Source organism: Leucoraja erinacea, chromosome 28 (genome assembly GCF_028641065.1).
Source record: "Leucoraja erinacea ecotype New England chromosome 28, Leri_hhj_1, whole genome shotgun sequence".
NCBI lineage: Eukaryota > Metazoa > Chordata > Chondrichthyes > Rajiformes > Rajidae > Leucoraja > Leucoraja erinaceus.
Genome location: NC_073404.1, coordinates 21,784,019 through 21,809,398, shown reverse-complemented (window position 1 = coordinate 21,809,398; position 25,380 = coordinate 21,784,019). Strand labels below are relative to the sequence as shown.

Genomic DNA, 25,380 nt, shown 5'->3' with positions numbered 1-25,380 from the left:
GATATGCCATGCACACTTGTATCAAAACACCATTTTACTCTTCAGCAGACTTCCCGCTTGAATCTTCACAGACATCTGAAAGCAATTGCAGTCTGATTCCTGCAATTAATATTTTAATGTTTGGTTTGGAAGAAATAACCATAAAGCAAAGGGTAATCTAAATAGTTATAATGGTCTGTGTTGTACTGTGAGATACATGCTCCTCTCGATCCAGGTCATCCCACTATATTATTTACTATGGTATACCACTTATCTGTAGACCTCTCCCAACTTGGTGAATGTGCTGCTATCAGGCAGATTGAAAAAGGGACTGAAGTTGTAACAATGTTTATTTTAAAGTTCTCATTCCTTGATGAATTCAAAACAGCTGTTGAAAGGAAAAAGACATCTGCAAAGCACAATAACCAAATCAAATCTGACTTTGGAAAGATTAAACTGTTAAATATTACATTTTGTGCAGTTGGAGAAGTGAAGAAGTTACAATATATGCAAGGGGAAAAATTGAAGCAACAGAAGATTGAATGGATTACTATTGATATGGTTGAATAAGGGAAACAACTGGGACACATTAAACAGCTTTAAGCCTATGAGAATTAAAAATGGCTTCAAGTAAAATAGTTGCATTCATGTTTTCCCGTCAGGATATTAAATAATGCTAAAGTAGAGGAAATCGGGAGTTACTGGATGAGTTGAATAACAACTGTGAGAGAGGACTTAAATGTGTCTATAAATGATGGCCGATCATGAAGATAATAGTGGGAAATTAATTGTTCATGAGGTGAGGATTTATGATTGAAGAGCAAAGATTTTCCCACAATATAAGGAACTTGTCAGCGCGTTCGGTGGTTGCAAGGATATATAGTGTATTTTACACAAAATATTTGAGTATAATTTCCAGAAATTTTACTTTAGCCTCTGCTGAAGTGTGTTACATAGAAACATAGAAAATAGGTGCAGGAGGAGGCCATTCGGGCCTTCGAACCAGCACCGCCATTCATTGTGATCATTGCTGATCGTCCCCAATCAATAACCCGTGCCTGCTTTATCCCCATATCCCTTGACTCCACTAGCCCCTAGAGCTCTATCTAACTCTCCCTTAAATCCATCCAGTGACTTGGGCTCCTCTGCCCTCTGTGGCAGGGAATTCCATAAATTCACAACTCTCTGGGTGAAAACGTTTTTTCTCACCTCAATCTTAAATGACCTCCCCTTTATTCTAAGACTGTGGCCCCTGGTTCTGGACTCGCCCAACTTGCCCGAGTTTTCTACATCTAGCTTGTCCAGTCCTTTTATCATTTTACATTTCTGCCCACTCACTCATCCTGTCCAGGTCACCCTGCAACCTCATAACATCCTCTTCACAGTTCACACTGCCACCCAGCTTTGTGTCATCCAAACTTGCTAGTGTTGCTCTTAATTCCCTCTTCCAAATCATTAATATATATGGTAAACAGTTGCGGCCCCAACACCGAGCCTTGCGGCACTCCACTCGCCACTGCCTGCCATTCTGAAAAGGACCCGTTCACTCCTACTCTTTGCTTCCGGTGTTCCAAACAATTTTCTATACCATGTGCTCTAATTATCGTCACCAATCTCCCATGCGGGACTTTATCAAAGGTGGGAACTATGGAGACACAAAAAAATACAATCATTCAATTTTACATAAAATGGCTAGCAGGGAGGGAAGATACCATTGAACAGTGGAAAATAAAATACAGCACTACAAAATGTATTTAGTACTGAAATTGCAAACGCAAAAATAAATACCAGGAACTTTGGAAAACATTTTCATCAAGTCAGCATATCAGTACATTGGATTTTATGATAAAAGTGCAGCAGTAAAGCAAATCCTTGCCAGCATCAAAACATTGAAATGTTCCTGTGAGTGTGGTGAACCAGCCCAATACTTGTGAGCAGTTATTGGCTGAGCCAATGCCTGAATACTGCTTTTCAGCAGTTTGTGGTATTTTTGCAAATTTTCCACTTACATAGGTGAGATGCGTTATCTACCCGCAGCATCAAGGTCAGTCTATAAGTGGTGGTAGCACCTAAGACTACAGCAGCGTTAAGACCACAGCCCCAACCTTCATGATCGCTCATTGTGGAGATAGAACCCCTATTTGCATTTTTTTTTTTAAGCAGCACAAAAGATTGAAAATATTTTTCAGATTAAGCAATTGCGCAATTCTACTTCCCAAGAGACTCCAGACGTTAACTGCTTGTGTCAGGGTGTTAAAGCAAGGGGCCTGGGTGCTGATGTGGAAATTGATACTCTGCAACTTATTTCCTTTTGTAAGCTCTGCAAGAAGGTTTTTTTAAGTAATTTATTAACATATAAATAGCTGAATTTATTAACTATAAAATAGCTGAAGGCCTATACAAAATTGCATGATGAAGCAACTTGTTGCTAATGGTTGGTAGAGCAAGAGGAAATGGACCGTAGGTTTAGTTGTTGTTAACATAGCATTCCTCATGATGCTCTTCCATAACTTTGGTAATATAACCATCACGGGGTGCAACAGTGTATACTGGTCAGAACTTTGGTAATATAATGAACATAGTGATGCGAAATGCTGAGCCATTCTTTAATTATGTAATCAGAAAACAGTACTAAGAGGGTCCACAAATTTGAACAACCCTCTTCATTGACATCTTGATTTAACCAAGATGTCAATTGTTAGAACATGTTTATTGTTTGAACATCCTTATTAGGAACCTCAATTGGATGAACAGCAGTCCCTGACCACATTCATTAATTACATTATTGGCAGGCTCAGAAAAGCATTGGGAGACATCTAGAAACCAAAACTCTTGACTGCCATCAGTGCATCAGAAGGAGGACTGAAGATATCCTAGATCATGGAAGTTCCTTCCCTGGATTATGTACAGTGCATACCAGATCGTTTCTAGATCAAGGAAATCAAACCATCAGGCTTTGGACTAAAAATGAACATGCAAGTTGTTTTCCAGTGGGTCCTTAAGCCAATTTTTAGTCTAACTAATCAAGCAGGGTAATCTTCGCGATATAAAAAATTTAATGTTCGATCAAATAATAACTTCTTCAGTAAATCAATGCATTATTCATTGGCTAATCATAAGCATCAGTGGAAAGTGAGGAACATAGGAAACAGAATTGGCAACATATAATTTAGATCCAGGTCAACCATTTCAAAAGCACTCAAATTAAGCACCACAGTGTAAATGTGGTATCTGTAGTGGGTCATGTGCTGCGGAAATTGAACGTGGTATGGTCAAATGAATAAGTGGAACGGTTATTTTGTTTTTGTCTTCTTAAATATAAATTACAAGACCCTGCTTCAAAAACTGAGGATTGAACATGAAACTCATCGGAGCTTGATGATTAGATTTTACTTTGCACAATACCCTCTATCAATTGATTGCATGAGATAATATTGGTCAATTTCATTCCAGAGTACTTTTTCCATGTTCACCGTGATTGATATCATTAATCTTCCTGGCAGCCGTAAAACAAAATTGACAACCGAGGCCCATGCAATGTGAAGAGATAGATTTATTTGAAATAAATGTGCCTTCGAGCACCAGTGAGTGGCAGCAAGTTATTAAATATTGTTATTTAAGTCAATATATAATCATTTCCTGTGTTCTTTAATAGATCCACTATAATCATTTTCCAAACAATGTAGTGCGGTATTTAAAAATATTCAAATATTGAAACACAATTTGAATATATCAGTGCCAAATCTATTGAAGTTATGTCATTTAGTTTAGAGATACATCATGGAAACAGGTCCGTTAGACCACGCTGGCCAATGATCAGCCATTCACATTAGTTCTGTCTTATTCCATTTTCATATCCACTCCCTACATACTAGGGGCGATTTACAGAGGCCAATTAACCTACAAAGCCAGCATGTCTTTGGGAGGTGGAGGAAACTGGAGCACCTGGAGAAAACCCATACAGTCACAGAGAGAACATAGAAACTCCACACAGAGAGCACCCCAGGTCAGAATCAAATCCGGATCTCTGGAGCTGTGAGGCACCAATACCAGATGCACAACTGCAATGCCCTATATTCCATCCTACCCCACACAACTTCCTCCCCATTGCCGAGTACACTTTGTCAGACCTCTGGAAATGGCCACTATTTCAACATATTAAGTAATTAAGAGAAGAAATCAGAACAATAAAATGGATTGCAAAGTATAAAGCATGAACTGTGGTAAAAACTTTTAAAAGCTAATGCTATATGGAACAGGTAAGAATAGTTGGAGGCACAAGAGAATGCATATGCTGGAAACTGGAGCAAAAAAAAAAATACAATTGCTGGAGCAAATCAGTGGGTCAAGCAGCATTTATTTGGGAGGAAAGGAATTATCAATGATTCAGGTCAAGACCCTGCATCAGTGCATGGAGAGGGATGATGGTCAGCATAATAATCAAACATGCTCACAAGCAATAAATGCAGCACTGAAGTACTAGATAATGCCCATTTTACACAAAATATCCTCAAACATGGGTATATGGAGTCAGATCATCATACAGTGGAAAAGAGTTATGGGCTGAATGACCTTTTCTTATCCCATATTCCTCTGTTCCCTGTTGTGTCAGTCCAATATCAACACTGATGTATTCCAAAACTACTTTTAAAACTTATTTTGTTTTAAAGATAAAGAATAAAGATAGAGAGCGAGGAAGGAGGGTTGGTTTAAACTGCACATATTTTAATGCAAGGAGCCTGACAGGTAAGGCAGATGAGCTTAGGGCATGGATAGGTACGAGCGACTGGGATGTTGTAGCCATGACTGAAACCTTGGTTAAGGGAGGGGCTGGACTGGCAGCTCAATGTTCCGAGGTACAGGAGGGTGAGGAAAAAAGTGGGGGTTGCATTGTTGGTTAAGGAGGATGTCACGGCAGTGATCAGAGGTGACATTGTGGACGGTTCGTCTAGTGAGACTATATGGGTGGAGCTGAGGAACAAGAAAGGGATGGTCACCTTGTTGGGGGTGTACTACAGACCCGCAAATAGTCAACGGGAATTGGATGTTGTTGTAGTACGTTTAACTGGTGATTTTAACTTTCTCAATATAGACTGGGTGAAGGGTTTAAATGGAACAAAATTCCTCAAAAGTATTCAGGAGAGTTTTCTCAAGCAGTATGTAGAGGCCCCCACACGTGAGAGGGCAACACTGGATCTAGTATTTGTAAATTGGGAAGGGCAAGTTAATGAAGTGTTTGCGGAGAAGCCTTTTGGGACCAGTGGCCACAGTTCGATTAGTTTAAGATAGTTATGGATAGGGACGGAGAGGGTCCATGTGTTAAAATGCTTAACTGTGGTAAGATCAACTTTGAGGATATGAGAGAAGGTCTCGCTTAAATTGACTGGAGCAGGTTATTTGAGAGGAAAAAAACATCGGCCAAGTGGGATGTTTTTAAAAGTGTACTGACGAAAGCTCAGGATATGTACATTCCCATTAGAGTGAAGGGCAAAGCAGGCAAACGTTAGAAAGCTTGGTTGACGAGGGAAATTGAGGCATTGGTCAAAAACAAGAAGAACGCATGGGACAGGTATAGGCAGTTGCGATCAAGTGCATCCCTGGAGGAGTTATGGGAACTAATGAGTTAACTGAAAAAGGAGATCAGAAGGGCAAAAAGGGGCCAGGAGAAAGCAGATGGGTAACATTAAGGACAATCCCAAAAGATTTTATAAATACATAAGGGCAAAAAGGGTAACTAGAGAAGACCTCTCAGGAATCAAAGCGGTCACCTCTGTGCGGAGCCACAGGAGATGGGCAAGGTCCTCAATGAGTATTTCTCCTCTGTATTTACCGAGGAGTAAAGACAATAGGACGGAGGAACTTGGGGCAGTCAATGGAAGTGTCTCATTACCGTCAAAGCAGTACTGAAGGTATTGTCATGTATGAAGGTAGACAATTCTCCACTGCCTGATCAGATATATCTGAGGGCATTGTGGGAAACTAGAGAGGAAATTGGTTGAAACTACAGAGTTCTGGTTGAAATTTACGAGTCGTCCTTAAATACAGGAGACGTGCCAGAGGACTGGAGGGTGGCAAATGTTGTGCCTTTTTTCAAGAAGGGCTGCAGGGAGAATGCTGGGAACCATAGGCTGGTGAGCTTAACATCTGTAGTTGGAATGTTACTAGAGAGTGTTCTGAAGGTTAGGTTATACAGGCATTAGGATGGGCAAGGTCTGATTAGGGATAGTCAGTGGTTTTGTACATGGGAGGTTGTGTCTTACAAAATTGATTAATTTTATTGAAGTCGTGAACAAAAAGGTCAATGAGGGCAAAGCTGTAGATGTGTATGTAAGCATGCAGGTACAGCAGGCAGTGAAGAAAGAGAATGGTATGGTGGCCTTTATAACAAGAGGAGTTGAGTATAGGAGCAAAGAGGTCCTTCTGCAGTTGTACAGGGCCCTAGTGAGACCATACCTGGAGTATTGTGTGCAGTTTTGGTCTCCAAATTTGAGGAAGGACATTCTTGCTATTGAGGGTGTGCAGCGTAGGTTCACAAGATTAATTCCCAGGATGGCGGGACTGTCATATGCTGAGAGAATGAAGTGACTGGGCTTGTATACTCGGGAATTTAGAAGGATGAGAGGGAATCTTATTGAAACATATAAGATTATTAAGGGTTTGGCCACGCAAGAGGCAGGAAACATGTTGGGGGAGTTCAGAACCGGGGGCCACAGTTTCAGAATAAGGGGCAAGCCATTTAGAACGGATATGAGGAAACACTTTTTCACACAGATAGTTGTGAGTCTGTGGAATTCTCTGCCTCAGAGGGCAGTGGAGGCCGGTTCTCTGGAAACTTCCAAGAGAGAGCTAGATAGGGCTCTTGAAGATAGCGGAGTCAGGGGATATGGGGTGAAGGCAGGAACGGGGTACTGATTGTGGATCATCAGCCATGATCACATTGAATGGCAGTGCTGGCTTGAAGGGCTGTATGGCCTACTCCTGCACCTATTGTCTATATGGATTTTTGTAAGGCATTCAACAAGGTTCCGCATGGTAGACTGCTCTGGAAGGTTAGATCGCATGGGATCCAAGAAGAGATAGTTGAATGGATAGCAAATTGGCTCCATGGAAGGAAGCAGATGGTGATGGTGGAAGGTTGATTTTTGGACCTGTGACTAGTGGTGTGCCTCAGTGTTCGGTGCCAGGCCCGATACTGTTTGTCATCAACATCAATGATTTGGGCAAGATTAGCAAGTTTGAGAGTGGTTTTGCAGATAGTGAAGATGGTTGTGAAAGATTGGAGCAGGATCTGGATCGATTGGCCAGGTGGATGGAAGAATGGTTGATGGAATTTAATACGGAGAAGTGTGAGGTGTTGCATTTTGGGACGTCGAACAAGAGTGGGACCTAAACAGTAAATGGTAAGCCTCTGGGTTGTGTTGTAGAGCAGAGGGATCTAGGAGTACAGGTGCATGGTTCCTTGAAGGTCAAGTCGCAGATAGATAAAGTGGTGAAAAAGGCTTTTGGCATTTTGGCCTTCATCAGTCAGAGTATTGAGTATAGGTGGGAGGTCATGTTGCAGTTGTGTAAGATGTTGGTTTATTGCCATAGAGGGAGTGCAGAGAAGGTTCACCAGACTGATTCCTGGGAGACAGAGCATTTTGTTCCCGAGAATATTGTGTTCACAGTTGCTGGGCACTATGCTAGAGGGTAGGAGGCCAATATATTTAAGAGGGAGTCAATGCTTGAAAGGATATGGAGAAAAGATTTATGAGGATGATGTTGCCAGGATCGAGAGGGGCCTTCCTGAGCTATATAGGGACCAGGTTAGAGGGTTTGAGCTAGGGACTAGGGGGTCTCTATTGTATGGAGCGCAGGAGTATGAGAGGGGGATCTTATAGAGGTGTACAAAAATGATGAGAGGAATAGATCGGGTACATGCACAGAGTCTCTTCCCAGAGTAGGGGAATCGAGCACCAGAGGTCATAGGTTCAAGGTGAAGGGGAAAAGATTTAATAGGATTCCGAGGGGTAACCTTTTCACACAATGGGTGGTGGGTGTATGGAACAAACTGCCAGAGGAGGTAGTTGAGACAGTGGTTGAGGCTGGGACTATCCCATCATTTAAGAGAGTTAGACAAGTACATGGATAGGACAGGTTTGGAGGGATATGGACCAAGTGCAGGTGGGACTAATGTAGCTGGGACATTGTTGGCCGGTGTGGGCAAGTTGGGAGTGTTGGCATGCAGTAGCTCTGGTACAATGATGTTGAATGCAGAGCTAAAATCAACAAACAAAATCCTCGCATAGGTCCCCTGGCGGTCTAGGTGCTGGAGGAAGAAGTGCAGGCCCAGGTTGACTGCATCATCCACAAATCTATTGGCCCGGTGTGCAAACTGCAGAGGGTCCAGCAGGGGGGTTTCTGATATTTTTCAGCTTGAACCAGCACGCCTTTCAAGGGTCTTCATGACGGCAGAGGTCAGTGCAACAGGCCTGTAGTCATTAAGACAAGTAATCCTTGCCTTTTTGGGTACAGGGACAATAGTGGGAACTTTGAAGCAGGCAGGGACAGTACAGGTTTGCAGGGACTGGTTGAAAATGTCTGTGTAGACTGGTGGCAGTTGTTCAGCATAGAGCTTGAGAGTAGAGGGGGAAAACATTGGAAATTTCTGACTTTTCTGTCTTCTGAAAAGCCTCTCCATCTCCTCTATTGTTATTGTTGATGATGGGGAAGTGATGTTGTGCAGCATGGAAATATATAGATACTGTGAAAAGCTAAAAAATGACTGAACAGAAGAAAGGGAGACCATTATTTTCTTATTACCCACGAGCAGACATGATGTCAGTCATGGTAAGTAGCAATATCTTTGATATTTCCTTCAACTCAGAACAAAGCCAATAGGCCCATCAAATCTGTGCTAACTCTTCACGTTCCCATAAATCCCATTCCCCCCTCCCAAATTCCACCACATCTCCAAAAACAAGCCATCCCTCACCCCATCAGGCATTTCCTGGGCCATACGTTCCCACATCAGCTTCATCAGAACCCACAGAACTGGAACGGTGCAAGTCATCCTCGATCTAAAGGACCAGTTAGAAGATTGAAAAGCTATATGGCAGTAACCAGGGGCAATGTTTAAAGAAGAGTTCAGGTCCTGGAGGGACTGCTCAGTTGACTTCAACTACAGAGGACGTATATAAAAATGTTGATGATCTAGCCTAGATAAGAGGACAACAGACAGGTGCTTACATTAGGCTGCCCATAAGCCCTGCATGGTCAAGGGGCACAGAGGTTTGCAGCTGCAACTTGGTTCATTCATTCTGACATAGACTGGGAGGCCATCATCGAGAGTACATCTGTGGAAGGCATCGCAAGGTCACAGCTTCCAATACTGTAAAATCAATGTCATTAAAAGTCTGAATTCCGCAATGGATTCCCCAATCTGCAGCCTGGCAAGCTCAATCTGATGCTTTTACATCACTGTTCAAAGATATTTTCAATGGTTTATAGCAATCTGTTGTCCCATTCTCCACCAAAGCACCCACATTGCTGAGGTGTTGCCATGACCAAGGACATGCTGGCCTCCCTCAGAATGACAGCAGTTTATGCTCTCACCCTAGAACAGTGCACTGCTGATCCCAGTCAGCCGAGACTGCAGTAGTCTCAGAGAAGAATTGTAGTTAATGCTTGTTTTTCCAGGTCAGCTGCTCAAAGCATCATCAAAGACCCTTACCACCCATCGCATGACATTTTCTCCATCCTCCCATCTGGGAAGAGGTACAGGAGCATTAGCTGCAAAACCAGCAGGATGCTCCTCAGCTTCTTCCCACAGGCTATAAGACTGTTAAATGGACTTTGCCCCCTGCCAAGTATCGCGCACAAACCCCCACACTGCAGCAGAGCCACTGTTGTGCTGCTGCCGGTCGGAACGGCTGTTGAATGTTTAGTAGAGTGTTAAATTTGTTCATGACATGTATTTTTTAATTTTAATTCCTGTTTATTTTTTAATGCAAACTGAATGGACACTGGTTGAGCAACGTTTTTTTGTTTCCTCTGGGTATGCGAATACTCAGGAAATGACAATAAAGATTTACAATTACAATTACAATTACAATTACAAAGTCAATGTCTTCTAAACCAGGACCACCTAGGAACAGAAAGGAAATGGCATGCAAAGACAGGCACAAAAATAGTGTGAAGAATATTTGTTTATTTTTTTTAATACAGATTTTATCACGACTGATAATATAAAACCAGACTTGGGTGTGCTCTTACTGCTTTTATTTCAGTTAATGTGATGTTTAGTGAGAGGGATGCTGGCAGTGCAGGATTTTTTGTGAAAGTGGAGATGTTTTTTAATTTACCGATGTTTGAATAATCTGATATTGCAGAGGCCTGGCACAAAATGGGCGTCTCTGTTGTAGTTTCAATACCACATCCTTTCCACTACTCTTGCTTTTCTCTCACAGGGTGGGTCCAGGTGAGGGGAAATTTACAAATTTAGAAAAAAAAAGCACAGTGCAGTTAGATGGGTAATCAGCAAGTATTGCGTGACAGAACGCAATAGACCACACAATGATAACTGCATAGCAACAGGGTTAAAATAGAGAAATTAATCTGGCTGCTTGAAGAATTCATCTAAACTAGATGAACACAGAACGTAGAACTATACAGCACAGGAACCTGCAATGTCTATGCCGAACATACCAAGTGAAACTAATCTCCTCTGCCTGCATATGATCCATATCCCTCCGTTCCCTGCATATTCTAGTACCTATCCAAAAGCACCTTAAATTGAAGAGGTCAAAAACATTGTGGAACAAATAGAAATAGATTGAATTGATCACATGGTCATTACTGAAACTGAATCGCAATGCATCCAGGAATGTGAACAGAATAGTCCAGGTCACTTAAGATTTTGAAAAGATTGGCAGAATATAATAATAGAGGAAACACTGACAATACGGCATTAAGAAAAGAAAAAGGTTCTGGGCTCAGTATATAGAAGCATAGAAAATAGGTGCAGGAGTAGGCCATTTGGCACCTTCGAGCCTGCACCGCCATTCAATATGATCATGGCTGATCATCCAACTCAGTATCCTGTACCTGCCCTCTCTCCATACCCCCTGATCCCTTTAGCCACAAGGGCCACATCCAACTCCCTCTTAAATATAGCCAATGAACTGGCCTCAACTACATTCTGTGGCAGGGAGTTCCAGAGATTCACCACTCTGTGTGAAAAATGTTTTTCTCATCTCGGTTCTAAAGGATTTCCCCTTTAACCTTAAACTGTGACCCCTTGTCCTGGACTTCCCCAACATCTTGAACAATCTTCCGTCATCTAGCCTGTGCAACCCCTTAAGAATTTTGTAAGTTTCTATAAGATCCCCCCTCAATCTTCTAAATTCTAGCAAGTACAAGCAGAGTCTATCCAGTCTTTCTTCATATGAAAGTCTTGACATCCCAGGAATCAGTCTGGTGAACCTTCTCTGTACTCCCTCTATGGCAAGAATGTCTTTCCTCAGATTTGGAGACCAAAACTGTACGCATTACTCCAGGTGTGGTCTCACCAATACCCTGTACAACTGCAGTAGAATCTCCCTGCTCCTGTACTCAAATTCTTTTGCTATGAATGCCAACATACCATTCGCTTTCTTCACTGCCTGCTGCACCTGCATGCCTACTTTCAATGACTGGTGTACCATGACACCCAGGTCTCGTTACATCTCCCCTTTTCCTAATCGGCCACCATTTAGGTAATAGTCTACTTTCCTGTTTTTGCCACCAAAGTGGATAACCTCACATTTATCCACATTATACTGCATCTGCCATGTATTTGCCAACTCACCCAGCCTATCCAAGTCACCTTGCAGCCTCCTAGTATCCTCCTCACAGCTAACACTGCCCCCCAGCTTCGTGTCATCTGCAAACTTGAAGATGTTGCATTCAATTCCCTCGTCCAAATCATTAATATATATTGTAAATAGCTGGGGTCCCAGCACTGAGCCTTGCGGTATCCCACTAGTCACTGCCTGCCAATCTGAAAAGGACCCGTTTACTCCTACTCAGGATGTATATTCAGTTTGGATGATGAAAAGGAATAATAAAGGGCAGAAAACATTGGTACGAGTGGTCTTTAAGCCCCGGAGGACAAAATATCGATATATATAAAATTAAATTTGCATAGTTTTGTGAAATTCAAGATATTTGCCAAAACAGTGTGTTACAAATCTAACCGGATTATAAACTATTTTAGTATCCAACATATGACAGTATATCAGTAATCTCATAGTAAAATATCCAGCGACGTAATGTTCGGAATCATGCATATTGATACTAAAACCGGGAACTGCCTTAACTATCACCTACACAGAATGATGTTTTGGGTAATGATGCCCCATTGTGGATAAACACAACACTGCATGTACTTTTGACATTTGACAACATCTATTTTAGCAGGCCTTGGAGGAAACTGAGCTTTACTATTCTGCTTTTATTCTATAACTGCACTGTCAACGGTTCCTGTAAATGAGACTGAAATCTGTGTCTTTCTTGTATTAGAATGTCTTAGGTTTTGTTATAAACAGAAGTTACATTAGACTGCCGACAGAAGAATAAGAAAGGAACACACAGCCAAGAAAGTATGCACAATCAAAAACACGTGCCAGATTTAAAACAGCACCCCCATAGCACAAAATCTTTGAAATGCTTAAAATGGATTAACAAGTGCAGATTTCTTACATTTTTATCATGTAAGTTCCTTGAGTCTGTGCAGAGGAATTATATCTCTAAATGTATATTACATAGTATCTGGAGGCACTTCATATTTTAGCTAAGTAACAATAGTTATCAACAAAGTATCCTTTTTTTGAAAGCAATAAATTCTCAATGGCAATGTCTGTGCACGAATGTATCAAAAATCATACCACATAAAACATCACTTCTTACTTACATTTAATGTTACCCTTAATGTACTACAAATATGTGAGCGTCAAGTGTCCGGGATCACACTTCATTCTTGCTACAACTGGAATGTCTACCCCATGGAGGCCGAGTGTTTATCCCACTCCACCTCTCTAGTGTCCTCCCAACTTTAGTATCCAATTCCCCAAATTTTTTAATGTAAAATCTTTTCATTTTAAAGCATTCATCCAACAAAACATTCAGATCTTGATTTAAGAAAGGGGTTAATGGCTAGCAAGAGATACAAATTGTTATACTGCAAAAGGAAAACAAATAACCCTATGCAACTGAATTAACATCTAATATCATGGATCACAATTTCCAGCTAAGATGATATTCTGTAATAGGGTTAATGGATGTAATTGAACTGCAATTTTACTGGAATACGATCATAAATGTAACTGATTTGAATAGTACATACAACATTTTGAGATCAGCACAAATGATTCCAGTTACAAAGGGGAGATGGCGATGGTCAATCACTATCTTTGGCAGGTAACAAAAATGCTGGAGAAACTCAGCGGGTGCAGCAGCATCTACGGAGCGAAGTAAACAGGCAACGTTTCAGGCCAAAACCCTTCTTCAGATTGATGGGGGAGGGAGAAGAAAGGAAAAAGGAGGAGGAACCCGAGGGCTGAGAGGAGACAGCCCGAGGAGAGGAGACAGCAATGGCTAACAAAATTGGGATAATTCAATGTTCATGCCCGCAGGATGCAGACTCCCCAAGCGGAATATGAGGTGCTGTTCCTCCATTTTCCAGTGTTGCTCACTCTGGCCATGGAGGAGACCCAGGACAGAGAGGTCGGATGGGGAATGGGAGGGGGAGTTGAAGTGCTGAGCCACCGGGAGGTCAGCTTGGTTATTGCGGACCGAGCGGAGGTGTTCAGCGAAGCGATCGCCCAGCCTCCGCTTGGTCTCACCAATGTAGATCAGCTGACATCTAGAGCAGCGGATGGAATAGATGAGGTTGGAGGAGATGCAGGTGGACCTCTGTCGCACCTGGAACGACTGCTTGGGTCCTTGAATGGGTCCTGCGGGCATGAACATTGAATTCTCCCAATTTTGTTAGCCCTTGCTGTCTCCTCCCATCCCTCGGACTCCTCCTCCTCCCTTTTCCTTTCTTCTCCCTGCCACCCCCCATCAGTCTGAAGAAGGGTTTTGGTGTGTACCTTCGATTTTCCAGCATCTGCAGTTCCTTCTTAAACACTATCTTTGGCACCCCGCACACCCAACTTAGAGACACTGGAACTACAGGGGATGAGCAGATTCCCACTTTCACGACCTAATTCACGACCTCTGCCGAGTTTGCCCTTGACTCATACTTGCAGCATGGTCGTCACAAGGTCATAGGTAAGTCGTAGCAGGCGGTGATGCTAGTCGTAGGTACTCGTGGCATCAAGTAGGTCGGGGTGTTTTTCTAGCATGATGAAAAATGTCCACGAGTAAAAAAGGTTGTGAATTAGTACATGAAAGTGGGACAGGCCCTTAAGACAAGGGGGTATGTATTATAAGGAGATACCAGAAACAGAAGATTCCATGCATCTGTATTACCTCAACAATTCTCACCTAAGAGCTAAGCCAGGAATATTTTCATGATAAAGTAATTAGCATTGAGATGAGCTTGTTGTCAGGCTTACCCAGTGAAATACTTGGGATAACAAATAATATCTCCATGCTCTCATTGAATGCTCTTAACTTAAAAAAAAGTATGACCAACTGACTGGCCAATTCTCAACAGCATTAACAATTAAAAGTCTTATTTGTTTTAACAAATAAAAACCTTTTTTTTTTTTTAATGTTAATCTCCAAATCTGGTTTTCAAACATGGACTTGGTGAGCTGAAGGGCCGGCTTCTGTGCTGTATCTCTAAAGTCCATGAAACATGTTGGAGACTAAGTTCCCAAAACTACTTCAGATAAATGATGAACTTATATGAAAACCATTACAATTATACTTTTGTCATGTATACTCCACAGAAAGGCATAAACAACATTTTTTTCAGGTTTCTTTGTATTTTAAAGTTTTAAATGCAATGTTTTGCTTCATTTAAAAAAGTGAATAATTTATGCCTCAATAACAATGAATCACTGAAAATTAAATCTGTTTCAAGAAAATATTTATTAAGATCATGTAATATGGAACGCTTTAACTTGCAGATGCGATTTGAAACGTTATCATGTGTTTTTTGCCTCATTGAATTTATGGTGTGAGAATATTGGTAGCTGAGCAATTAATTTTGTGTTTTACAGTACAACTGTCAAATAAATTGCTTTGCACGCTGCTACCTTCTCACCATTTCACCGGAGTCTGACAAAATCTCTGCTCACTATCATCTGACTTTCATCCATCTGATGAATCAGCACGATTCAATGTCAAACCAGTAGTAGAGGTACAGAGCATAATGTCCATTGCCAAGACTTGTTTTGTAACACCAACTTGAGCAAGTCAGGATAGATTCTGAAGGGCATAACTACCATAGAAGTTTGAAGAAGGGTCTCGACCCGAAACGTCACCCATTCCTTCTCTCCAGAGATGCTGGAGTTAGTTCAACTTGTTGTGTCTATCTTTGTGAATAATAAAGAAAGATTGGTTGTGCATTGCCACATTTCCATTCACTGTACAATAAAAGATAAATCAATTGAAAATTGGTGATTTTATGGAGGTTGCAATTAAAATCAGTAGTTTGTGTTCCACGTATTTTAAATACAATCAGATCCAGTGGCTGTGCATCTGGATGTCACTTCTGTAATTTCCAAACATACTTGTATTGCCTTCAGCATTATAGCCCACTCAGAGAAGCAGGTTTGCACATCACAGAAAACCCCAATTCGGTATGACTTAAAGGGGAGCCTAGCCTGTCAAATCTGATCCTAGATTGGTGCTGGAAACTTAATAGTTAACTAGTCTTTGGGACCCCCAACACAGACTCCACTCTAGAAATACTCGCACCCATTCAGGACCCCAATAACTAAAATATAAAAATCTCAAATAGTGTCTCCAGAGATACACAATCAAAGAGATACCTCCAACCAAAGTTATTGCCAACTCAACACCAAGGGTAATTGGACAAGCTCTTCTGACAATACTGCCAAGGCAACATGCAAATTAATTAATTACCACAACCAGCAGTGTGAACCCCTCCCATACTACAATACATCTACCCCCTCCATGCTAACTACTGACAACCAATACTGCCCCATCGAGCAAGTCTAACTGATCCCGGTCCATCTCAACTATCAAGCCTAGCCTCATTCTCTGATACTCTCCAAATACCCTCAATACTTTCAGCACCATCCCCACAGGTGTAACACAACCTGAAGTAGAAGCTAGTTATCATCAATCCTTAGAACCCACTTCAGACAAAAAAAATGTGACATAAAAAATTATGAATACCATTAATACTGGTTGCTCTGTTAGCTCAAAAATAAATTCCTGGATGTTTCATTTTTTCCTCCCCCAACCCTCAAAGAAAAAGTGTCTTACACTTAATTATCCAAATATTCCATAAATACTTGGCTAGTATATAACTGGTACTTTATTCTAATATTCACAAAAGTCACATTAAAGTATTCCTGCTGTATTTTATTATTTACCTTTAGATAAAAGTTCACCTTAACCAAGGAGAATGATGTTTGCAGAATTCAGACTCTGCAATGTTGCTAGCGTACAACCATAAATGTAACTGATTTAGATACATTACATTACAGGATACATAACAACATTTTGAGATCAGTACAAATGATTCCAGTTACAAATAGAAGAATCCTATTGTAGAGATCATCATTCCGATAGGAAGTACAAATTGGCCTATTAAGATTTGATAGCAGTATCTCTCGATTTGTAGATAACACCTCGACTTTTCAGTTCCCTCACAATACCTGTAAAACAGATCAGTAAATCAGTAAAGTATTAAATATTCGCTGCTTTTCCATACAAGTGCTAGCAACCTCAGGATTTCTCCACCCTCATGCCAAACCTTTGAATACAAGGTTTCAGTAAACCCACAACATTTACACTATGGAATATGCATGAAGAGCTTTGCCAAATTGGACAATTACAGATACAGCATCTTCATTCATTTCGAAGATGAATGTTTGGCCTTTATCACATGGTTGGTGAGGAAACTCATCAACTTTCTAACTTACATTTTATAGATTTAAATCATTTCTGTGACTGTCTCAATGTCTGAAATGTAACTTTACAGCTATAATATCTTACCTTGGGGTAACCGTCCTGTCACTGATACTGCGTAGATACCTGGCTTGAAGTTACCTGAAAAAGTGCAAAACATTAATCAGCAACAGATTTAGGCTATCAGATTCTAATCAGGTAAATGCACAGGGTCAATAAAATAAGCGTATGTGTTTAAAATGGGATTTAGGCCAAATTTACAAAAATTATTTGGCAAAACACGACTGCAAACAGCTAGTTGATGACAAAACTCAGCCTTGAACCAATGGGGTGCATTTCAGGACATGATTCAAACAGCACCTACAGATTACGTAACTACAAAACCTAAAGCTCTGTGAATGACAAAATTGCAGGACAAGGCAGATATTGTTATGGACTCATAGAGTGGAAACAGGCCCTTCGCCCCATCTTGCCCACACCAACCAACGTGTCCCATCTACACTAGTCCACCTGCCTGTATTTGGCCCATCTCCTTTTAAACCTATCCTATCCATGTTACTGTCCAAATACATTTTGAACATTGTGATAATAACTGCCTCAACCATCTCCTCTGGCAGATTGTTCCATATATCCACCGCCGTTTGTGTAAAAAAGTTGTCTCTCAAGCTATTAGATCTTTCCCCCTTTAAACCCATATCCTCTGGTTCTTGATCCCCCTGCTCTGGATATAAGACTCACAGCCTATCAATTCCTCTCATGATCTTATGTGCTTCTATAAGATCATCCCTCTTCCTCCTGCTCTACAAGGAATAAAGTCCTAGACTGCTCAACCTCTCCCCATAGGTCAGACAATCGAGTCTTGGCAACATCCTCGTAAATCTTCTCTGCATCTTTTCCAGCTTAATAACATTTTTCCTATAACAGGGTGACCAAAACTGAACACAATATTCAAAATGTGGCCAAACCAATGTCGTGAACATCTGTAACACAACTTCCCAACTCCTGCACTTAATATTCTGAGTGATGTAGGCCGACGTGTCAAAAGCCTTCTTGACCACCCTATCTAACTGTTGCACCATTTTCAAGGAACTATGTACCTGCAGTTCCAGATCCTTCTGCTCCACCACGTTCCCTAGAGCCCTGCCATTCACTGTGTAGGCCCTGCCCTAGTTTCTTCCCAAAATGCAACACATTGCACGTGCCAGTATTAAAATGCATGAACTATTCCGCAGCCCACCTACCCCATCGATCGAGATTCTGCTGCAATTTCTGATAATCATCTTTGACAATAGACAAAAGACAATAGTGCAGGAGTAGGCCATTTGGCCCTTCGAGCCAGCACCGCCATTCATGGCTGATCATCCCCAATCAGTACCCCGTTCCTGCTTTCTCCCCATATCCCCCGACTCGGCTATTTTTAAGAGCCCTATCTTGCTCTCTTGAAAGCAACCAGAGAACCTGCCTCCACCGTCCTCTGAGGCAGAGAATTCCACAGACTCACCACTCTCTGTGAGAAAGTGTTTCCTCGTCTCCGTTCTAAATGGCTTACTCCTTATTCTTAAACTGTGGCCCCTGGTTCTGGACTCCCCCAACATCAGGAACATGTTTCCTGCCTCTAGCGTGTCCAAGCCCTTAACAATCTTATACGTTTCAATGAGATTCCCTCTCATCCTTCTAAACTCCAGTGTACAAGCCCAGCTGCTCCATTCTCTCAGTCTATGACAGTCCCGCCATCCCGGGAATTAACCTTGTAAACCTACGTTGCACTCCCTCAATAGCAAGAATGTCCTTCCACAAATTAGGGGACCAAAACTGTACACAATACCCCAGGTGTGGTCTCACAAGGGCTCTGTACAGTGCAAAACTGCAGAAGGACCTCTTTGCTCCTATATTAGATTCCTCTTGTTATAAAGGCTAACATGCTTTTCGCTTTCTTCACTGCCTGCGGTACCTGCATGCTTACTTTCATAGACTGATGTACAAGGACCCTCAGATCCCGTTGTACTTCCCCTTTCCCAACTTGATGCCATTTAGATAGTAATCTGCCTTTCTGTTTTTGCTATACCAAAGTGGATAACCTCACATTTATCCGCATTAAACTTAATCTGCCATGCATCTGCCCATTCCCCAACCTGTCCAAGTCACCCTGCATTCTCATAGCATCCTCCTCACAGTTCACACTGCCACCCAGCTTTGTGTCATCTGCAAATTTGCTAATGTTACTTTGAATCCCTTCATCCAAATCATTGATGTATATGGTAAATAGCTGCAGTCCCAGCACTGGGCCTTGCGGTACCCCACTAGTCACGGCCTGCCATTCTGAAAGGGACCCGTTAATCCCAACTCTTTGTTTCCTGTCTGCCAACCACTTTGTTATGTACATTGCCACCCACTTTTGTGAGATCTGCAAGCTTGCTATTCATGGCTTGTACATTCTCATCTAAATTACTGATTTATACCACAAACAGAAATGTATCCATCACTGATCCCAGAGGCACACCATGAGTCACAGGGGTTCTGTAATGACATAACCTATTGTGTCAGATATACAAGCTCCTCTGCAGAAATGTAGGAGTGAAATTAAATGGAAATTTAGAAAAATAGAGGGGATATGAAAATATTGATAAAAAATATTTTTATGAGTACAAAAATAATAATACAATAAAGAAAAAGTAGGGACCATTCAGGACGCAAAATCTGTATGCAGAAAGAAAGCTCAAAGGCATGATTCTGAGTATTTGGCCGCTAACGTTGTAAAAGATGGGGATGTTGCCAATGATGTAGTTATGAAAATATATGATGGGACAAGTTGAAATATAACAACATGCACCAAAACAGCTTTTAACTTACTGATCCGCTGCCACTTAGAGACCCAACTGTCATCAGGACTCATCATTGCTATGATCCTGCAAAGGAGACATTTACAGTCACGAACAGTTTCTTCCCCTCTTATCAGACTCCCAAATGGTATTGTCATAAGCTTGGGTACAATCCCGATTTTCCAAACTACCTCATTGCTGGCATTGGAGTTTTTCTCTGGAACTGTTACACTATAATGCTGACTATTCTGCACTCTGGTATTTTTTTCTTTGCTGTACCTGCTATATTTGCGTTTGGCTTGGTTGTATTCATGTACATTATTTGATTGCAAAAGCTTTTCACTGTATCTCAGTGAACGCAACTATAATAAATGGTTTATCGCCCTTGTATCAACTTCATTTCTAAATCATTCAGTACTCTCACATTGTTTGACCCTACAACACCTCCACCAATGCTGTGTGCATCAAGAGTGCTTTATTGTCATGTCTCCCGAAACAGAACAATCAAATTCTTAGAGAATTACTCTGTAGAGACAACAGCCAAACCTTAGGCTTGCCAAAATCAACTGTTTGGAACATCATTAAGAAGAGAGAAAGCACTAGTGAGCTTACTAATCGCAAAGAGACAGGCAGGCCAAGGAAGACCTCCACAGCTGATGACAGAAGCATTCTCTCTATAATAAAGAAAAATCCCCAAACACCTGTCCGACAGATCAGAAACACTCTTCAGGAGTCAGATGTGTCAATGACAAGTGGCCACGAAAGACCATGAACTGAAATACAGACGCTACATTGCAAGATGCAAACCACTGGTTGGCCGCAAAAATAGGATGGCCAGGTTATGGTTTGCCAAGAAGTACTTAAACAAGCAACCACAGTTCCGGAAAAAGGTCTTGTGGACAGATGAGATGAAGATTAACATATCAGAGTGATGGCAAGAGCAAAGTATAGAGGAGAGAAGGAAGTGCCCAAGATCCAAAGCATGCCACCTCATCTGTGAAACACGGCGGTGGGGGTGTTGTGTCCTGGGCATGAATGACTGCAGAAGGTACTGGCTAACTTATCTTCATTGATGATACAACTGCTGATGGTAGTAGCATAATGAATTCTGAAGTGTAAAGACACATCCTATCTGCTCAAGTTCAAACAAATGCCTCAAAACTCATTGGCCGGCAGTTCATTCTACAGCAAGACAATGATCCCAAACATACTGTTAAAGCAACAAAGGAGTTTTTCAAAGCTAAAAAATTGTAAATTCTTGAGTGGCCAAGTCAATCACCCGCTCTGATCCCAATTGAGCATGCCTTTTAGATGCTGAAGAGAAATCTGAAGGCTACTTGCCCCCAAAACAAGTATAAGCTAAAGATGGCTGTATTACAGGCCTGGCAGAGCATCATCAGAGAAGACACCCAGCAACTGGTGATGTCCATGGATCACAGACTTCAAGCAGTCATTGCATGCAAAGGATATGCAACAAAATTCTAAACATGACTACTTTCATTTACATGACATTGCTGTGTCCCAAACATTATGGTGCCCAGAAATGGATGGGCTATGTATAAACACTGCTGTAATTTATACATGGTGAAACCAAAATGTATAAAAATGGCCTATATTAAAATCTCACAATGTGCACTTTAACCACATGTGATTTTTTCTATTATAAATCTCAAATTGTGGAGTACAGAGGCAAATAAATAAATGATGGGTTTTTGTCCCAAACATTATGGAGGGCATTGTGCTGTTGTTAACTCACCCATCAAAAGAAGAACTTGTGCAGTCATACACCATCTCTCGATTCCCCTTCATTTGCAGATAGGCATCGCAGTTATCACAACCATCATATTCAAACTGATCTATGGTCTTCAAGGGAGTTGGGAGTAGGAGTTAAAGTAAAAAGACAAACACAAGCATTAGGTTTTGAAATTAAACATGGTTTTTGACTGCAATTAAAGATGCAGCTTCTCTTGAAAAATAATGCAAATTGGATTTAAATGGTTTAAAGCAGAGGGGAAGAGATGAAGGGCAGTCGGGATCATATTTTCTTTGAGAGGGGGAGGGAAGACAAGTCCATTCCAGTTGGTGAAGGTGCAGAGGATGAAACAGGGGGGGGGAAGGTTTGAAAATGGGTAATTGGGGGCTGGGGGGGATGAAGATGTGTTCAAGGGAAGTGTTAAAAATGGGAGGAGCTAAAGCAGATGAGGAGGGAGAGGTGAACATGTAAGGGCTACCTGAAATTGGAAAATTCATTGTTGATATGAGGTTGTAGACAGTCCATACAGGGTGTAGATTCTTTAATTTATGTTGGCCCTCACCCTCGCAATGGAGAAGCCAAGGACAGACATATCAGTGCAGGAATGGAGAGGGTAGTTGAAATGGCATGCAACCAGGAATTCAGAATGGCCATTTTGGACAGGGCTTAAGCGCCCTGCAAAGCAGTCACCAACTCAAGGTTATCCATGCCAACCAAGATGTCTTTCTGAGCTGGTGCCATTTGCCTATATTTGTTTGATGTCTCTCTCAACTTTTCCTATCCACATATTTTTAGTTTTGTTTAGATGTACAGCCCAGAAACAGGCCCTTTGGCACACCAATTCTGCGATGACTAATAATCCCTGCACACTAGCACTATCCTACACACCAGGAACAATTTACAAACTTACCAAAGCCAATTAACCTACAAACCTGTACGTCGTTGGATTGTGGGAGGAAACCAAAGCACCCAGAGAAAAGCCACGCAGTCACGGGAAGAACATACAAACTCCTTACAGATAGCACCCGTAGTCAGGATCAAACCCGGGTCTCTGGCATTGTAAGGCAGCAACACTAACGCTGCGCCAATGTGTCGCCCTTACCTGTCCAAATGTCTTACAAAATATCAGTTGCATCTGCCTTTGCCACTTTCTCTGACATTTCATTCCAGATAACACCACCCTCTGCACAGATAATGCCTCCCATGTCCTCTTAAAAATACAGTAGATGAGCAGAGGTGCATGCAAATCATTGGTTCACCAGGAAAAGCGACTTAGGTGGCTGGTGGTAGCAAGAGAGGAACAAGTGTAGTTGTTGGGGAAGGCACCAGGGAGAATGAATGAACCAAAGAGTCATGGAGAAATCAGTCCCTTCAGAAGACAAAGGGATAGGGAGTGGAAGATGTTGCTGGTGCTGGAGCCAATTACAGTTGATGGAAATGACAAAGGATGGTGTCATGTGATAGGAGCACTTAGGCCATTCGGCCCATCAAGTCTACTCTGCCATTCAATCATGGCTGATCAATCTCTCCCTCCTAACCCCATTCTCTTGCCTTCTCTCCATGACCCCCAACGTCATGGATGTAGTTAGTAAAGTAAAGATGAGGACTAGGGGCAAACTTTCTCTTTCTTGGCTGTCAATGCCTTTTCTGTCAAGAGGAAGATGACTGAACGTTATTTCCTTCCCTCACAGTGGTAAACGATGATTCCGCTGTGGAGGATGTTCATGTTAAATTGTACAGTGTTGTGTTCATTTTATTTTATTTGTGTGGCTGCATGGTAACTCAGTTTTCACTGCACCAATTGGTGTATGTGACAATAAATGTAACTTGAACACATACGACGTGATAATACAATGCCAATTGTATGCTGTCATTTTCAGGATGAAAACACGAACTCCGCAGAATCAGAGAAGGATTATTGTAACACCCAAAACATTTTAGTTTTTTGGTAGTGTTACAGTGACCACATCGCATTCCATGCAAATTGAAATTAAAAAAAATACAAAACGGAGTGCGCTCGCCAGTCAGAACAACTGAAACAACGCCGCGTCGGCCTTTAGACTCCGCCGTGTAACGCGGAATCAGGCCATAATTCTCTCAAAATAAAGTGAACACAACCTCGATGCGGTAACCTCCTAATACTCATTTCCGTATACTTACTTACCTTCACTAATGAACACAGAAGACAAGCTCGTAAATGCCTTAGATCCTTCGGCACCGTCTCCAGCGCGGCCATGATGAGAAAATACTCTACGCTTTTTCCAGCAACAAAACTTCCGTCCTACGTTTTAACGTCACTTCCGTAGAATTAACGTACTGCCCAAAGATTAGCTTAGCTCCTCTAGTATCTTTGGTACTGCCTAAAGCAGATACTAGAGGAGCCTTTGGTACTGCCTAAAGCAGATACTAGAGGAGCCTTTGGTACTGCCCAATGAAGCCCCATTACCTTAAACATTTATTAATTAAACAATAATACAATTAGGCAATGTATGAAGGAACTGCAGATGCTGGTTTAAACCAAAGATGCCAGAGCTGTATGATTTTTGATTTAAACCATGATCTTTGGTTTAAACCGAAGATACCGCAGACACAAAAAGCTGTAGTAATTAAAAAAGTTCAGCCCCGCCTGAACCTACCTACTCTCCCGGTTACTGGACACTTTAATTCTGCTTCCCATTCCTACACAGACCTTTCTGTCCAATGCCTCTTCCATTGTCAGAGTGAAGCTAAACGCAAATTGGAGGACCAGCATCTCAAATTTCACTTGAGCAGTTTACAGCCCAGTGGTATGAATACTGATTTCTCTCACCAGATAGCCATGACATTCCCCTCTCTCTATCTCGCTGTAGTCGCACTGTCTAGATTCTCGTTTTCACACTACAAACTGCTGTCCCATTAAATTACTCCAGCTTTTTGTGTCTATACAATTAGGCAGTGTTATCCGAAACGTCATCCATCCATGTTCTCCAGAGAAGCTGTCTGAGATCAGGTTGATTAATGCGGACCGAGCGGAGGTGTTCAGCGAAACGATCGCCAAGCCCATGCTTGGTCTCACTGATGTAGATCTGCTGACATCTAGAGCAGCGGATGCAATAGATGAGGTTGGAGGAGATGCAGGTGAACCTATGTCGCACCTGGAACGACTGCTTGGGTCCTTGAATGGAGTCGAGGGGGGAAGTAAAGTGACACATGTAGCATATCTTGTGGTTTCATGGGAAAGTGTAATGGAGTCGAGGGGGGAGGTAAAGCGACCAAGGCTTGGCGATCGTTTCGCCGAACACCTCCGCTCGGTCCACATTAACTAACCTGATATCCCTGTGGTTCAGCACTTCAACTCCCCTCCCATTTCGAATCCAACCTTTCTGTCCTGGGCCACCTCCATTGCCAGAGTGAGCACCACCGGAAATTGCAGGAGCAGCACCTCATATTCCGCTTGGGCAGTCTGCATCCCAGCGGCCTGAACATTGACTTCTCCAATTTCCGGTAGCCCTTGCTGTCTCCTCCCCTTCTCAGCTCTCCCTCAGCCCTCTGACTCCTCCTCTTCCTTTCTTCTTCCTGCCCCCCACCCACCCTGCATCAGTCTGAAGAAGGGTCTAGGCCCGAAACGTTTTCCATTTCCTTCGCTCCATAGATGCTGCCGCACCCGCTGAGTTTCTCCAGCATTTTTGTCTACCTTCGATTTTCCAGTATCTGCAGTTCCTTCTTGAACAAGTACTTTGAGAGGTTGGTTATGGTGCATATCAACTCCTACCTTCG

The 25,380-nt window shown here is 42.0% G+C and overlaps 1 protein-coding gene across 1 annotated transcript; it reads right to left on the bottom strand.

Moving 5' to 3' along the window:
- Positions 1–16,438: 16,438 nt before the first annotated feature.
- On the bottom strand, positions 16,439–23,938 carry supt4h1 (SPT4 homolog, DSIF elongation factor subunit). Its single transcript, XM_055658012.1, has 5 exons — positions 23,789–23,938; positions 21,628–21,734; positions 19,903–19,958; positions 17,140–17,193; positions 16,439–16,799 (listed from the first exon to the last, which is right to left on the bottom strand). Exons 1-5 carry the CDS (start codon positions 23,858–23,860, stop codon positions 16,732–16,734), a joined length of 357 nt encoding a protein of 118 aa, XP_055513987.1. The 5' UTR covers positions 23,861–23,938; the 3' UTR covers positions 16,439–16,731.
- Between the last annotated feature and the right edge of the window lie 1,442 nt (positions 23,939–25,380).